This window comes from Mus caroli, unplaced genomic scaffold (genome assembly GCF_978045245.1).
Source record: "Mus caroli unplaced genomic scaffold, Mus_caroli_1 scaffold_3, whole genome shotgun sequence".
In the NCBI taxonomy this organism is placed as follows: Eukaryota; Metazoa; Chordata; class Mammalia; order Rodentia; family Muridae; genus Mus; species Mus caroli.
This window is the reverse complement of record NW_028227258.1, coordinates 27,151,413-27,168,871: the sequence shown is the minus strand read 5'-3', so window position 1 is coordinate 27,168,871 and position 17,459 is coordinate 27,151,413. Positions and strand designations below refer to the sequence as shown.

Sequence of the window (17,459 nt, the reverse complement as noted above, 5' to 3'; positions counted from 1 at the left end):
CCGCCCCTACTTAAAGCTGAAGCCAATTAGCGGCGACACATCCACAACCCGGTCCAGTGTTGGCCAGTGGAGCCCTAGGCATGGCTTTGGGAATCCAGCCTGCTTGCCAGAGGTCTTAAAGACTGCCTTTAATCCATATTTATCTTTTCCTTCCCATGGGAAAAGTGTTTTGTGGTTAGGAATCATGAAACCGAAAGGATATAAAAGCTAAGAGCTGTGTTAAGGATGCTGAAGGGTAGCTCTCCAGAACTGATGGCTCTGGTGTGGTGCACATGAGGAAGGACTCAGTTTTCTTTAAGGGGCTGGTCACTGGGAGTTTGACCATGCTCCAGTGAGCACACAATGGACTTGATTTTTCCTCTTCCTTCTCCTCTTCCTCCTCCTCCTCCTCTTCCTCCTCTTTTCCGGGTAGGTGACAAAGGTAGGAAGACTGGGAAGTGAGTGTGATCAGGGTTCATGAAGCAAAATTCTCAAATAATCAATAAAAATATTATGTAAAAAAATGAGCAAACTGTCATTTTTTTAAAAAAAATCTGAAAACTTGATTTATGAAAAAATATGGAAAAGGAAAAAACAGAAAGCATTCAATGGGTAAACATTAGGAGATATTGGTTCTATTACCTGATATTAAAAGCTATGTAATAATTCAGGCATGTAGAAGCAACTTGAGCAATTTTCTAGCAGCTGCTAATGGACAGGATGGCATTCCCTTGACAGGTGTTTGGTGTTATGTTAATATCCCCGATGACTGCCTGGCTCCATCTCCAACAGACTCACAGTGCCCCTTACCAGAACTACGACAGGCCTAGGAAAACAGGGGTCCAGCCTGTGGTGGGAACAGCAAAGCTCCTGGCATCTTTTCCTCAGGGTTTCCAGTGTGTAATTATCCCACCTTATTTCTGTGTTGACCCAAAGCCTTACAAAATTGAGGTACTATGTGATAAATGTGGTACTCACATCTGTATTTTTATCTAATCAAGTCAGAAGTTTTAAATGACACTTTCAAATTATGGTAAATGTCCTTATAACAAGCACGAACGACGCCCCGTGATCCTCACTGTCTTAGAGAAATTTAAAAGTTGGTACATGAGTCTAGAAAATAAACCTAAGTGTTTTTATTTTAAGGTTTCTTTAATCTTACCCTGGAAGCATAGTATAAGATCTATAATAAAATTATAACGAATTCTATCATGAACATAGCTTATACCAAAGGATATAATTTTATCCCTTATATTTAGACACTTTAAATACTACGCATATAATTCATGAAGAACATTATCATCACGGCTACATTTAAGCAGGCTGGTGGATTCAGGAGCTAGCAGCGGGAAGGTGGGGTGAGAAGGGAGCTGGACCAGAACAGAAATGCAAGCTGCATAGCGTCATTATTTGACTTCAGGACAAAGAGAGTCAGAAATTGTATTAGCATGCAGACAACGAAAGGTAGCTGGAAAAACCTGGGAGAAAGTCCTCACATTAGGAAGCCACTGGAGTTTTACAGAAAGCCACCTTCCGTTCACTTTAAAGCATCTGGACTTTTCCCCTTTGATGCTTACATTGGATGATATTTGAGAAATCTAACCTTTGAAACTTTATGTCACAGGTGAATAGATGTCTAAATATCGATGGCCATAACTCTCTTAATTATGAGCAACTCTAAAATGAATGCCAACGTTTTGGCTCCTTGTACAGAACGAGTACAAATTTAGCAAATTCCCCATCAGCAGAGGCAACAATTTTTCACCAGCAATCTCAGTTACTGTGAGTTAAGCACATCAGCGGGTAAAGATAAAATCTAGAACTGGAGAGTGCTCCTACCACCTTATTCCCCTACAGATGCTTTCATCACTATGGAGTCTACAAAATAGTTCTGGGTTAACGGGTTCACAGCAGCTCCACAGACAAGCAGGGCAAGAGCTACCTTCCTGTCCCCTACTACACAGTGGGGAATAAAACTGAGATGCTTCCAACAGACTACCAAGGAACAACTGATTAGGACCAGAACTCCACCCTTTGGCCATTACAGAGTGTGCACCAAAAGGAAGGAGCCAAAGTGTGGTCTGATTTCTAAACAAACCTAAAACCCCATATCCCAGACAGTAAGAGAAGAAGGGCATTAAATTCCTTTTCAAATCTACTGGAAAAAGTCATCGAAACTCATAGCTTCGTAGAGGAATTATTGACTCTTCCTATATACGAAAACAAAACCTATCTTGCAATCTGATTTTTGGGAGAAGGTTTCCAAACTCAGAGAAGAGGGGAAAGTAGCCATTTGTGGTACAGGAAGAGGAGAGAAAGCTCCCTGCTTTCCAGGGCACAGAGAATCAGCAGCAGGTGACAACTCCCAGGCCTGCTTTACATGCTCAGGCTGAAGGCTGGGCATCTCTGCACCAGCCTTCATTGCAAGAAGTCACATAACTGCAGGAAGCCTTGCAGGTGGGAGTAGCAGCCACCTGAGACAACGTACGCTCACCCCTTGAAGGTACACTTGTGGCTTGATGATCCGGGGGTTGGAAAAGAGGCTGTTCACTGCCTTGGTCAAGAGGAGTTGGGTGGAAGGACTCATCTTCACAGCGGGAAGAAGGTAATAAGAGTCAGCTTTGAACTGATGTCATTTCTAGCCCTAAAAATCTTCACAAGTATATATTAAACAATTACAAAATGTTGATGGAGCTTAATAGGGCTCTGGCTACTTCACAAATAATTTCCAACCATTTTCTCTCTTTCTTTATTTTCTCTCTTACAATTTCTCTAGTCACCTTCCTTTCCAAAGAAAAATTATAAATTAATAATCTACCATTCTTATATCATTAAAAAACAAAAATAAGATTAGCATGTCACATTCATCAACAGGAGTTAGACAATGAAACTAAATTATATAAATATTGACATAATCAACTAACCCTGTTTAGAATATTAAAGTTTAAATGACCAATTTAAGAGTTATCATATATTGTTACATTGCTAATAATAGTTTAAAATATTCCCAAGCAATGCACAAATGCTTATTTGCATATGGACTTTACCTAAATTATAAGATGACAGACCACCATGCTTTTATTCAAAAGTAAAAACTTACGCCTCGTTGAATTAGAATGCACATCAGACACTTTAAAGAGCAATGCTAACTGTTACCTTTGGTATCTAACCAACTACGGCGACCTGACTGGGCTCAAAGCTGAATGTCAAATGTCAATGAAGCCTCTTGGCTTTCTGTGTCACAACGCTGTTTATCGGTCCCTTAACCTTCTAAATCAAAGGCACATTTGTTTCTGGGGTTGGAACTTTTAGAAAGCAAGGTTGTTGATAATACCCTAGTTAAGGTGAAAGCACTCACAAGTGTGCTCAGCTCGGCAATCGGCGATGCTGTAAGCAGTACGCACCCAGACTTAACGTCTGGCTCTACATTGTGGTTCTATGCTGGTCTTTCCTTGGGATGAGGAAATCAACATATGGCTCAGAAACTAATCCAAAACTAGTTAGTAATCAATACTTATAAACGATTTCTTCTGAAATTAATATGAAATGTTCATTTAGAAGAATGTCTTAATTTCTTAAAAAAAAAATTATGACCACATGATATGTTTGCGTGCTTCGAATCTCCAGGTGATGTAATTTACATGCCAGAAGGAATTTTCCAGTGAGACAACTATAAAAGGATTATTTATAATGTATTCTTTCTTTACACTTCTTTACATGGGATAGATTTGTTTGGGTAAAGATGCTTAAGGAGAAGGAAATAGGCATGAATCACATTACTGGAGAATAACAAGGAGGGGGGGAGCAAGTGATTAAAGATAATCTTGTCAGAATTTAAGTTTGAATTCCATCCACTGTAAAAGGCAGCGCGTGTCTTAGAGAGTATGCTAATGATTTCAAAGGCATAAGTTCATAGCTGACCTTAGAGCAACAAGTCCAGAAAATGACTCAGAGGGAGGAGCGACACCCCACCCCCTACCAGCCTGGGTGTGTAGACTTTTAAATCTAGCCAGTTGAAAGCATGGTTTGCCCTCCCGTTCTGGTCGTGCCCAGGCATCTCTCAAGTACTAGTGTCTGTTATTCATTCGAGAGCTTTATTCTTCCAAGCAGGTTCCCAAGGCTGCTTCTGAAGCAGATGGTACCTGCACTGAGATTACCTTACTCCACTGCCTAACTGATCATATGCTAATTTCCAGTTATGTGAGATTTTTCTTTTCAAACTTACTGCTTACTGACATTCCTCTATCTCTGAAGCATGCTTTCTACTTTATGAAAATGTGTAGGTCTAGATAAAAGCAGTTAATTTATTGTATGGTAAGTCTGCACAATTTGCTCTAGTAAGGTTTATAGGGACTTCAGGCTGAGTGCACACTAACCCAGGCATAAGGTGTGATACCAAAAATCTCCACAGGACTCTCTTAGGTTCCTATGACTTTTAAGACCAAGAGTCCTGTGTGAATCTGTCATTCAGTTACTAAGTGGGTAATGTGCACTTAGCAAATATGAGTCCCATGCCAACATTCCTTAGGAACCCAGAAATCAGAGAGGCTGCAAAGGTCCTTGCTGCTCAAGAATGAACCAGGCCTGTTGGGATGCACCCTGACTGCTGTCTTTACAGGGACACCAAAGTCACACACATGGTTTAAGATATGTGAGCTTATTTTTTGTTTTCAAGTAAAGCATAGCTCTTATCTTTGCAAATGAAAGTTGACATTAACTTGTCTTTCTTTTTAGCGTTCTAACTCTAACAGTTGAGATTTGCAGGTATAGTTAATTTAGAAGAGGAGTCTGGTGTGGAAGGCTGTGGAGGAAGAGTCAAATAATCAAGTTTCCAGTTGCAATTTTTCACTGAAGACTAGCATAGCAAAATGAATACGGAGGATGTAAGCCATAGCTCGAAGCCAACATAGCCTTTCTCAACTAGTTCTGTTTACTTAGGCAAGACACCTAATATCTCTGACTTTGGGTCTCTTCAAATGTGGTCAGTTTTGTTATTACCTATATACCTAAGTATAACAAATGGTATTCCATTTCCTAAAAGACTTACCAACTTATTAGTGGAGAAAGAAGAAATTCTAGAATGTAAGACTTTTAAAACCATATGTATGTATGTATGTGTGTGTATGTATGTATGTATTTTATGTTTTATTTGTATGCATGTGTATATGAGGTGGTAGTGGGGTGTGTGTGCCATGGCACATGTGTAGATGCCAGGGGACAACTGTGTAAATTTAGTTCTCTCCTTCCACCTTTATGTGGGTTCTAAGGCTCAAACTCAAGTTACCAGGCTTACCCAGGAAGAGCTTTTATCTGCTGATCCCTCTCAGGGCCTCAGAATATAAGAATTAAATTACAGATTTAACCATTTGCTTCTTCACAAACAAAATCTAATGAGTATCCAAGAACACAAGTACGGGAACATCTTTTGGGAAAATATATTTGTCTAAGATTTACCATCCTTTTTTGGTTTTTAACTCTTTCATAGTTGGGAGAAACAGCTATGAAAATGGCTGGGGGCAGAATTTGGAATTCTTTATGTGTCCAGGATAGAGGTGCCAGGGCTCCCCCATGGTTTGCCTACCTTGGTTGCAGGTTTTCCCAGCAAATCCAGGGTGACATTTGCACTTGTTTGGCCCGACGCACTCTCCGTGTTTGCACTGTGGTTGACACACAGCTGTGGAAAGAGGACAGTGTGTGTCAATCCTGGGTCAGCAGTGCAGCCCCCATAAAGCGCTAAGGTCACAGGCCAGTGTGACGATACAGCACTAACAATTTACAGTAAAGTCGCAAAAGTTATGCTAAAAGTTTCTTTCTGCAACCTACACTGTGAACATGCATGTATGAATTTATCATGTATGCATCACTTGGGACTGAAAAATTTTGTCACCTGAGCATACTGCTCAAATAATTAAAAAAAGGTCACACATACCTTCACAAAAAATGTTCACACACAATTTCAAACGTACTCTCTCAAGTACAAGTCAACAAAACGTTTAGTCTGAACTTACTGGGTTTCTATGAAATCAATAGTTTTCCAGGCTAGGATGTGACTTGGTAGTCAATCACTTTCCTAGAATGTGGGCGACCTGGGTTTGATCAACAATATGGTCACAAACCAAAAAGACATAAATTTCTTATTAAAGATCAATGAATTACTTTATAGGCAATCAAAGCCTAAAAATAAATGAAATAAATAAAAACAAAGTTCTTCATTACTTCTATTCTCAGATATTCTCATCATCTCAGTCCCTCTTAACCCTGGTGTGCATTACAGTATTTTTTTTTCAACTTATAGTGGCTTCCTGTATCTCAGCAAAATTGAAAGTTCTCAGTTTAACCTTATTCTTCTCTAACAAACACACTCCCTTCTCTCACAAGAAGGCAAGTCTTTTTCCAGCCCAGAAGTTTATCTCTGCCTTGTATCAGTGGCAGTTCATGGGGATCCTTTTCTTACTGGGAACATCTGGCAATGTCTAAAGACATTTTGGGGTTTTCTGGCAGATAGGGAATAGACTCACCTACAGATGTCCCACCTACAAAATAAACTATCTAAATGACACCAGAATGTCATGGAGCCAAGGACGGGAAAGACTGTTCTAGGATATGCTACCTGTTCATGATATTACTCTAATATGAAAAATAGCAGCATGATTTCTGACTTCAAGGAGCTGACAATCTATTTAAAGCAAAATTATCCCATGTTCCTTTCTAGATTTAGAGTGTGTCTGTGCGTGTGTGTGTGTACACATGCATGTGTGAATATAGGCTCTGAAGAATCCAGAAGAGAACATCAGATCCCTTAGAACTGGAGTTATAGGCTGTTGTGAGCCACCTAACATGGGTATTCTGAACCAAATTTGGGTCCTCTGCAAGAGTAATCCACACTCTTAAAACACTGACCCATCACTCCAGCCCCATGACACATGTTCTCAATTCAAGATAATAATTACTTATGAGCATAGTAGTTAGCAAACAGCCAATGTGTAAAGACATCACCACATACGGGCTTGGACAGAAAGCTTCATAAAGACAAGTGTGCTGGATCGTGAAGCATGGGAACAGAAAAGAAAGATCACCCATGGAGAGGAAACATGTGCAGTGAAAGTGGACCAAAGGTGAGAGGTCAGTCGAGAGGCCTGGGTAGCTAACAAGATGAGTAAATGCTCACGGAAGAGTAAGAAGCGACCGATCGTGCTTGGAATGAGATTGTGGTGTTCCTAAAGCCGCAGACTGAAAAGTGATACTTTATCTGCAGGAAATGGGAAGTTTCTGGAGGACTATCATGATCAGGAGAATTACTGTATAAACAGGAAAACCGTGAGGACACTGGTGTGGTGAATCATTTCGAGGTAAAGGGGAGCGATTAGGTCCGAGAAGTTCAAGTTCAGGCTGGACCTAGACAACCATGATGTGTGCTCCTGACAGGAAGAGATGAACTTCAGTAAACAGCAGGTGCAAAGCAGATAGGCCTTGAGCTAGGGCACCGCCATCAACCCTCCCTCTGCCTTCTGAGACCGTGGACTCCTGTTCCTTCTCTGCAGCCTATGCTGTGCTCCACTGTGGGATGCGGAATGTTCCAGTTTCCTCAGACAATTCTCAAACATTCCCTTGACACTGCTGTATCCGACCTACACTGTATATTCGTTTTGGACAATCCCTTGCTCAGCTCTCCTTGGTCTCCCACGAGTGTACTGTCCCTGTCCCTGTCAGCCTATTTATTATGACAATTAGGCCCATTGACTACAATCCCTACTGTGGTTTTCTAGTATTACTTCCAGTGAATAGGTCAATAGTTTATACTGAATGAAGGTTTTTAAAGGAAGTCTTCCAAACATGGTTCTCTGTAATATCTAGACCTCATCATCGAGCAATTCAAGTCTGGGGGAAAAAAAGGTTCATTTTAGAGAGCAAATATTGCAGCACTGTTAAAATGGCTCTGCAGATAAGGGTGCCTACCACCAAGTCTGCCCTGGTAAGATGGCTCAGCAGGTAAGGGTGCCTGCTACTAAGTCTAATGAGCTGAGTTTGATTTCAAGGCCCTATATGGTAGAAGGGAACCTCCAGCTCCCACAAGCTGTCCTGTGACTTCCACTGGCACCATGGCACGTGCACATTGCACATACATACCTGAATAGATAAATACTTTTTTTAAAAAAGATTGCTATTCCCTTGATTATGACATTTTTATATATGAATGTAAACTAAATAATCAAGTCTTCTGAGGCACCCAGAACTTGATGTTGTCCTTAAAAAGTAGCATTACATATCTGTTCCATGTGAGTCAGAGTGATAATTCCCTAGAATAACTGGGATGTGACAATATCTGAATCTATGGAAAGGTGGCTTTAAAAGGTCCCTGTAAACATGATGTTCATTTGGAGGCCAGTTGATGGTGCAGACTTGTGGCCTCCAGGTTGGACTGCCTTTGACCTCTGACCAGCTGATGGCCATCCATTCATGGCTTTTGGGTACCTTCTACTCACAAAGGGTTTTGTTGTCCTCTCTCCTTTCTTATTTGCTCTCAGCAGGATGCCCTAATCTTAGGAGCATCAAATGTACACACTCCAAGAGGTCAGGGCCGTTAATGGTGCTGCTACATTTAGGGACTCTGCTGATTGCGTTTCTACCTGACGCAACCAGCAGTTACAGATTACCCAACAGCTATTAAAAGAGGTAGAGTACACAACAGAGCTGACACAATCAATTACTTTCTTCAGAGAAAATTAAAACTGTCGACAAAAGTTTTGATAAAATCCCCACCCCCCCAATCTGGGTTTTAGGTCTGGGATAGAAGTCGGTAAATATGCACCAAGCATTTATTATACTTGATACACACATATGGATAGATGGAAGCATGACTAATTTTATTTTGGCCACGCCAAGAGCCAGGATTAGAGAATTTCAAAGTGGGGAAGGAGTGTGGACAATGACTGTGATCACAGAGCCTCAAGTCTAAACTACCACCACAGAGAACAAACATCCAAGGGAAGGGGCAGTGGAGACTACAGGCAAAAGCTTTCTAGTGTGAACAGGTGGAAGAGGGGAAGGCAGTGAGGGGGTTCTCACCGAGTGGGACATCTTTGTAGGCTATCCCCCCTGAAGTGCTTAGACAGCAGGTGAGATCAAAGGAAGCCCCAGAGAGAGCACAACAGGCCAGCAGCATGCTTTGGCTTCCTGCCTTTCCATTTCCTTGTTGCCTTACTACAGAATGTCTTTCGGCTTTTACTTCATATAAAATATGCACGGTAAGTTTACAATGGAAAATTACACTTTCTATTCTCCTTGGCAGATAGGAGTAACCAAAGGACTCAATTCTAGCTAATTTCTAATATAAACAGAAGTCACTGAGTGGAGCCATTAGGATGCTACTTAGGGGAGCTTGTCAAAAAATGCCTGTCTGTGCCATACCCAGAGATCCATCCCATAATCAGCCTCCAAACGCTGACACCATTGCATACACTAGCAAGATTTTGCTGAAAGGACCCTGATAAAGCTGTCTCTTGTGAGGCTATGCCGGGGCCTAGCAAACACAGAAGTGGATGCTCACAGTCAGCTATTGGATGGATCACAGGGCCCTCAATGGAGGAGCTGGAGAAAGTACCGAAGGAGCTGGGGTGGGGGGGGAGGGATCTGCAACCTTATAGGTGGAACAACAATATGAACAAACCAGTACCCCCCGGAGCTCATGTCTCTAGCTGCATATGAATCAGAAGATAGCCTAGTCGGCCATCAGTGGAAAGAGAGGCCCATTGGTCGTGCAAACTTTATATGCCTCAGTACAGGGGAACGCCAGGGCCAAGAAGTGGGAGTGGGTGGGTGGAGGAGTGAGTGAGGGAGTGTGTGTGGGACTTTTGGGATAGCATTGGAAATGTAAATGAAATAAATACCTAATAATAATAATAATAATAATAATAACAAAAAAAAACCCCAAAAACCCCGCCTGTCTGTATTCCTGCTGGGAATGGAGAGTTACAGCTCACTTCTGACCAGTGATGCTGAGAATGAAAAGAAAGATAGAGAAGGATTCATAACATCAGCCCCACTCCTTCTGGCACTGTCACACCCAGCTAAATACAAACCCTGACTGGTCTTGAACACTAGGCTCTGGAATACGAACTTAACAACCTGCTCTTATCAAGACAAGGGTATTTTTTCTGCTTTTTTTTTTTTTGGATACACAGTTGGAAGTCCTATTAGTAACTTCTAGTATAGAAATAGAACACACCATGTTTTTTGTATCTATAATGCCACATACTCTGCAAGTATGCAAAGAGCTTCATTAATATATATAAGTAATCAGAAAGCGCATGCTTATTTTAAAAGCTATGCAAAATTGGTTCCCCTTTTTTGTGTAAACTGGCCTGCCTAGTAATAACTTATTCCATTGTAACATGGCTTTCAGGGATGGGCAAAAACTGCATGCATAAACTATGCTACTCAGTGAATTGAGACATCTGCCTGACTGAAGAGATTGATCTGTTTTTATCTTGTAGTAATCTTCCAAACTGTCAACAGGAGATAGTCCATGGAGCCTGGAAGAAATATACTCCAGGTAATCAGAGAGGCTTACCTGGGTTCTCTGATCTCTGTATGGACCAGGAACACGAGAGACAGGCCACATTTGATGGTGTACTGCCCCTGCCATACTTATATGGTTTCAGCTCAGTAAATAAAGGCCTCTTGAGGGTCACTGATCTGAGAGATTTTTGTTGTCCCTTCAAGATAGTGCACAGAGGTACATCACACTCAAAACATGACCCAATATTGCTGTCACATCTCTGGGGTCGTTGAGTAACTGCTAAGTCGTTGTTTTGACTTAAAAGACAAACAAGTCTCCATATTCAAAGCAAACACAGTTCGTCAATACCCCAACTCCATGCTTCTCACCTATGAGTATATTCTCAAATTTTACTCGGAGTCATCCTAACTATTACATCAGGGCTTGTGAAAGCTCAACAATGCCTTCTTGTCCTGACAAAAATATCGCTCTATCTATCCAAAGCTAGGAGACAATTAATCTTACTTATTAACTGTGTAATGTTTCATACCCACGTGAATCATACTGGCCACCAAGGGCCAACGTCTGGACTAAGGAGGACAAGCTGTGATGCTAAGGGGACAGCTGTTCTGGAAAGCAATGAGGACAAAGCCAATCCAAGCTCTATCCTTGACAGGGATTTTCTTAATATAAGAATGCCTCTGAGTCCTTGAATCTCATCTGTCATTTTGACATGGTGTCCTGCCTTCCCTTCCAAGTCATCTTCCTTAGCAACAAGGTGGTAAAAGGCATTCAAGAGCAGAGAAGAAAGAACAGCTGTAAAACTGTCTGTTAGAGAGCTCCCACAATTCCCTGCCACTCCATGGACTGGATTTGGGTAGATTTGGGGAGGGGGAGGATGCAAATATGAAGAGAGTCTCATTTGCAAAGCACAGTTGACCTTGGAAGAGAAAACATTGCTAAAAGCTATGTGAAATCCCTCGCTGCTTGTTAATAGAACCTAGAAGGAATGGAGGCAGAGTTTATAAAGAACTGCTGGAAAGGGCCCTGAGCCATCACATATCCCATGCAGAACAAAACCCATCAGGCAAGATCTCCAGATGAAAACAACTCTCAGTTTGCCCCAAACATCGTATTGACACTCGTCAATTATTCAACAAACTCAAAACATTACATTCCTGCTGTAATTAAAAACAGTGTAAAGAACCTCTGGTTCTTATCTAAAAGGCTATCGAGTAAATGCTCTCTTGGACACTAAATTAAAAACCATTTCACGTGGCTGAATTTTTCCTTGTAGTATCCATATAAGGCAGGAAAGATGTGGCCATTGCCGCTGAAAATCAGCTCAGGCTAAGTGAGTTGACCAATTTCAGCAAAAACATCTTGGTTCAGGCCAATGGTGGATTAAAAAAAAAGAGGGAGGCCAGAGTGTGAGGTAATTTGGAAATAGGAAGGAGAGGTTATGATAAAGTGCTAAGCAGAGAGGAATGAGAGCCGAGATTGGTGTTCAAATGCATAATGGCACGTAGTGACACCTCTAAGGATAAGTGCCCTGAAGAAACAGTCTATCATCCCCAAAGACTCTAGAGGAACCTGCTAGAATATCTTAAAATACAATAATCTCTTTGTTCTATTGCTCATTGTATACTCTGAAGCTTTAATGAAGTATTGCTACATATAAGGGTCTGTTGTTGTGGTTTTTTGGGCGGGAGGTTGGTTTGTTTGGGTTTTTGCAAAAATTGACATTATCATAATTAAACTTTTAACTAATAATGAACTATAGTTAAAAAAAAAGCCAGGATTGATAAATTGGTACCCACTTAGAGAACGAAGTGAAATAAATAACAGTGCCTTCCAAGAGCTCGCTTCGATTTTCTGTCTCTGGGAACATCCGATTTGGAGGAATTTCTCAAGTGTCGCTTTCATCCCTCACTAACTGCCTGTATTTCTAGAGAAGCCCACAGGAATGGAAGAGGCTGCATATGCATCTTAGTGCCTCCATCCAGCTTCTGTTGATCCTCACTGAGCACGCTACCATTGCCCTTCAAAACTCTCTCCTGGGCTGGAGAGATGGTTCAGCGGTTAAGAGCATCGACTGGTCTTCCATGGGTCCTGAGTTCAATTCCCAGCAACAGCTTGGTGGCTCAGAACCATCTGTAATGGGATCTGATGCTCTCTTGTGGTGTCTCTGAAGAGAGCAACAGTGTATTCACATACACACACATACATTTTTTTAAAAAGCATTTTAAAAAATCTCTCTAGGTACTGGTGTCATTTTTCAATTTACTTGAAATTTTGCTCCTGTGTTCATGGAGACAGAGTGGGATTTAGGGTAAAGCCAAATCAGAGTTTAAGCTCGTATGAGAGGCTGTTACTGTGCATTCCTATGGAAAGGTAGATAGTTCTGTTTTCTTGTTAAGTGGCTATGTGTAGCAGGATGCACAATAGAGCTTGGGTTTTTCTTTCTTCAAAGAGGGAGACCATAGAAAGTTACAGCATTCTTCCACAGCAGAAAGCAGAACCATATTTACAGACTGTTGGAGATCTATGCAAAGCATGTGGAAGTTGGCTTGGTGAGTTCCCACTGGCCAGATTCCGGATGGTGGGAACATCAAGAAGAGTAATAATGCCAATGTATAATAATTGAGCCACAACAGAACCCATGGGCTTGACGAGATTCCAAAAACAGAAGAGGCTTGCTGCCTCCTTGTAAAGGAGGCCAGGTAGTAAGACATATGATGGAACCGGAGAAGCAGGACATCATAAGCACCATTGAAAAGATGTGAAGAGTATCTACAAGCCAACAGAAGGTACAGGCTCAACTCACCCCACTGTGGACCATCTACTAATTCATAGAAAATGATAGTAAGGTAAGAAATCAGGTAAAATGTCAGTAGTTACAGAGAGAGTTCATCAGATGGAGTTCATTGATATCCACTGGCATCATTCTTCCTTCTTTTCAACTGAAACTTTCTTGGGTTGAGAGAGAGAGAGAGAGAGAGAGAGAGAGAGACAGAGACAGAGACAGAGACAGAGAGACAGAGAGAGAGAAGAAGAATTTGATAATATGGATACCTAGACTAGCATTCTTTGAGAGCTATTGCTCCTTTTTCCAATGTGTTTTCTTCATAGGGGTTGAGTACAGACATTGGAATAAGAAATCTGGGGAAACAGATGAACTATAAAGATTACCCAGCTGTTTTCTCCTCTCAAAGCTAGGCGAGAAGCTAAACATTCACCACATTGTCTTTTTCATTTTACTTGATGGAAAACTCACATGACTCAGATCAAACTTGCCCCCAGGTTTACTGAGAGAACTGAAAGGAACCCTGCAGTGAAGTACACAGAGCATCAGCTATCTCAGCATGCTAAGTGTTCATTAAAATGGTGTCCTAAGGATGGCAAAGCGGAGAAGCCCTCTCCAAGACAAAGTACGAGAACTATGGCTATAACAAGTGAATGCGACTGATCCCTTGTCCTGGAGCAGGTAGGTTCCGTAGGAGACATGGGAGCAAGCACAGATGTCTTGAGAACAAAGGACCCGGGAGGGGCAGAGCTTGTCATGTGGGTTTAGGAAAGCGACAAAGTGCTGTAGAAAGCAGTGCTGACTGATTCAACAATGTTGACAAGACATCAGATAGCACAACGCAACAACTCATCAAGAAATGATGAAACACATTATAGTGTTTCAATTAGCTTACACTTACCATATCTATTTTAGTTGAAGATTTGATCCTCTCTAAGGGGACACCAAACTTACGGAGGTGTCATCGTTAAGGACAGAAAAACTTTAATGTAGCCATCTTTTCCTTCTTCAGTAACAAAAATCCCTATGTTCAAAAAGTTCACTAACATGTGAATCAAGCCACACACTCATTGTTTCAAAAATTAAATCAGTATTAGGACTGTGCCTACACTAATAGGATGTGGGATGTTTGTGATTTTGACCATTTGGATTTATTTATTTATTTTAAATTATTAGTTGTTCCCACATTGACTGATAGAAAACCTTAGACAAGTCTTGATAACCTAAATGCCCATTAGTACAATACTGGTTAAATGAGAGAGGCACAACGGTCCTTCTCCCTCTAGCATGTGGACTTCAGTCCAAGCCTAAGCCACCATTAGAGGCTTCCCTTGACTGAGATTTTGGAATGGTGGTCTCTCTGTATTCACTCATAGGCTCCCTTTATTTGCCTTGCCTCATCATCCTTGCCTGAGTGCTTAGATAGCATGCAAGCCATATTGTATGTCTGAATTCTTCTCCATCCACAAGTGTCACCTCCAATCACGTATGGTGTCTGTTAGACTCATATGTAGACAGGCTTCAGGACTCAATTTTTACCTTCACTATCTCCAAAATTGGCTTTAGCCTCTTGTACTAAGTACAGCCCTCCTCGGGGCTTTTTCTAAGTCTCTCTCTATATGTCTGTTATAAATCACAAATACATACATTTACATATACATATTTCATGGTATATTTGAAGAGTTTCACAAATCTAGCTCCCAGACCTTGAGTTCTTTAAATATACAAAAATTCCTTTGAAACATAACGCAGTCTTCTGACAGAGACAGCCATGACAGGTATCCAAGGTGTTAGAAGAACATAGCCGAATTTCTCGGCATAGAGGTGGAAGACAAAAAAAATGCCAGGGACTGCCTTCAGGACTGAGTAATGAATCTGAAAGGAGTGGAAATGTATAACGTGGGCAGGGGAGGGGACTCAGAATGAACAGCAGCAGAATGGTCAGAAAGGCACAGGAAACAGCACAGGCTCTGCACCTGAAGGGCCATGCCACAGAGAGACAGACAGACAGACAGACAGAATATATATATATATATATATATATATATATATATATATTCTCAGTAGAGTGAACACATGTAAACTAAGTTCCTTTTTGAACCCTAAGAGAGAGTTAATGAAATATAAAGTTACAATGGAGGCAGAGTAAAGATGTTCACTTTCACAGTAAATTGTCCTTCCTAAAAATCTGCTCATTAGAATTACATCTCCTGCATATTTTGGTTGTTGGTTTTTAAATTTTTTTGATTAGATATCTTCTTCATTTACATTTCAAATGCTATCCCCTTTCTTAGTTTCCTCTCCAAAAGTCCCCTATACCCTCCTCACTCCATGCTCCCCAACCCACCTACTCCTGCTTCCTGGCTCTGGCATTCCCCTATACTGGGGCATATGATCTTCACAAGACCAAGGGCCTCTCCTCCCATTGATGGCCGACTAGGCCATCCTCTGCTACATACACAACTAGAGACACAAGTTCTGGGGGGCGGGGGGGGGGACTGGTTAGTTCATATTGTTGTTCCTCCTATAGGGTTGCAGACCTTGTTGTTGGTTTTTGAGACAGGGTCTTGACAAAACCCTGCCTGGCCCAGAAATCAACACATAGACCCATCTCTGCCTCCCAAGTGCTGAGAGTAAATATGTGTGCCGCCAGGCCTGGATCCTTCATAATTTTGATTCCTATAATATAGAAAGTCCTATCCCTTCACATTTACACGTGGGCTGAACTGACTGGACAGCATGTCACAGATGCTGCTCCACTGGGTGTAATGGTGTCTGAAATGCTGGATCACCCTCAGGGGCAAACACTGCAGCAGAAGAAATAACGTTGGTCCACAAACCCCCAGAACAGCGGAGGGTGCATGACCCAGGCTCCATGCAAATGTAATAACAGAATGTAGAGAAGGCACAGAGGTCAGCTGTGACAGTAAGGACAGCATACAAAAGAAAGTGGGGTGTGAGCCCAGGCTTGACTGAGTTAGGAAGGCATACAAACTCCAAGAGCAACCCCGCCCGCCCACCCTTCCCAGCAACCACTCACTTTCCTCTAAACAGTCGTCTATAATTAGAAATGCTAGGGACATCAAATAGAAGAGGCGGTGGGGGCGGGGAGAGAGAATCTGCTTATAGAGGGTGACTTTTTTCCACCCTTGATATAAAGAGATGCTGAATCACTGCTTCTATTCAAATGTGGGCCCCAGGGTGACCTGGATGGCATCTTCACACCAACCGAACAAAAGCTTTTAGGAAACACTTCAGCAAATAGGATATGATTTTGCCTACGGCACGTTCTTCAACTTCAAGATGACCCTCTGTTAGGTATTTGTGACAATTAACGAGTTGACTGGAAGGGTCCAAGAGCAGAAAGGAAGATATAAGTAGTGGAGGGGGGTGTAGAATCACCCTGTGCCCGCCAGACTCTGGAACACATCAAACTTTTCCATTTCAAAGCCTCACAAGTATTCCGCATTTAACACGTCCCAAACTGGCGTCACCATCTACACCTTCTCCTGTGTCCTCTCTTTCACCAAAGAACACATGGGAAACTTTTGACTCCTCCTCAGTTCTCCTTCTTGATTCATTCTTCTTCACTGTCTTCCACAACAGCCACTTCGTTGGAATGAGTATGTGCCAGTCCCTGAGCTAAGTGCTCTGTAAATAGCTTCTCATTTAATCCTCACTTAGAATTCCAGTGAGGTAGGAGTCTTATCTGCCTTTTGCTAAAATGAAGTTGTACTCAGAAAAGATCCTCAGGAAACCCCACCCCACCACTGCCTTCACGCTCTGAGTCCCCATCCATTCTGTTTTGGGGATTTTTCAGTGCCTTACTGTCCTTTCTATTCCCCACTACTTACAACCAAGTCTAACTTTTCACCTCGCACTTTTAAAAACTCCAGCTCTAAACCTCAAATAGTTATTCCTTAAACTGCCAAAGAGGAAGTTCCAAAATTAGCCCCAAACCTCAAATGTCTACACGTGCCAGGCATTTGCCCTGAAGGAAGTGAGCCTGGGTAAAACAGAGCATGGGTTCCTTCCACCCGGGCTGCTGCTTAACACCCTCTAGCCCATGGGTTCCCTGAAGCAATGCCAAGTCACCGATTTTCAACACTGTCTGTGGAATCCACGTTTTCCTGTAAAACACTGACAATTTCAAAAACAAGCTAAAGTGTCCTGACC

General features: G+C 41.8%; 1 protein-coding gene across 5 annotated transcripts in view; it reads right to left on the bottom strand.

The window, feature by feature from the left end:
- Npnt (nephronectin) overlaps positions 1-17,459 on the bottom strand; it is a 69,011-nt gene that overhangs the window by 30,392 nt on the left and 21,160 nt on the right. For 3 of the 5 annotated variants that reach the window (XM_021157582.3, XM_029475504.2, XM_085835514.1), the window contains one exon: positions 5,561-5,653. In XM_021157582.3, coding sequence (XP_021013241.1) covers positions 5,561-5,653 — 93 coding nt within the window. Of the gene's footprint in view, positions 1-2,473; positions 2,567-5,560; positions 5,654-17,459 lie in introns of all 5 variants that reach the window. The other 2 variants (XM_021157580.3, XM_021157581.3) reach the window with 1 other exon arrangement.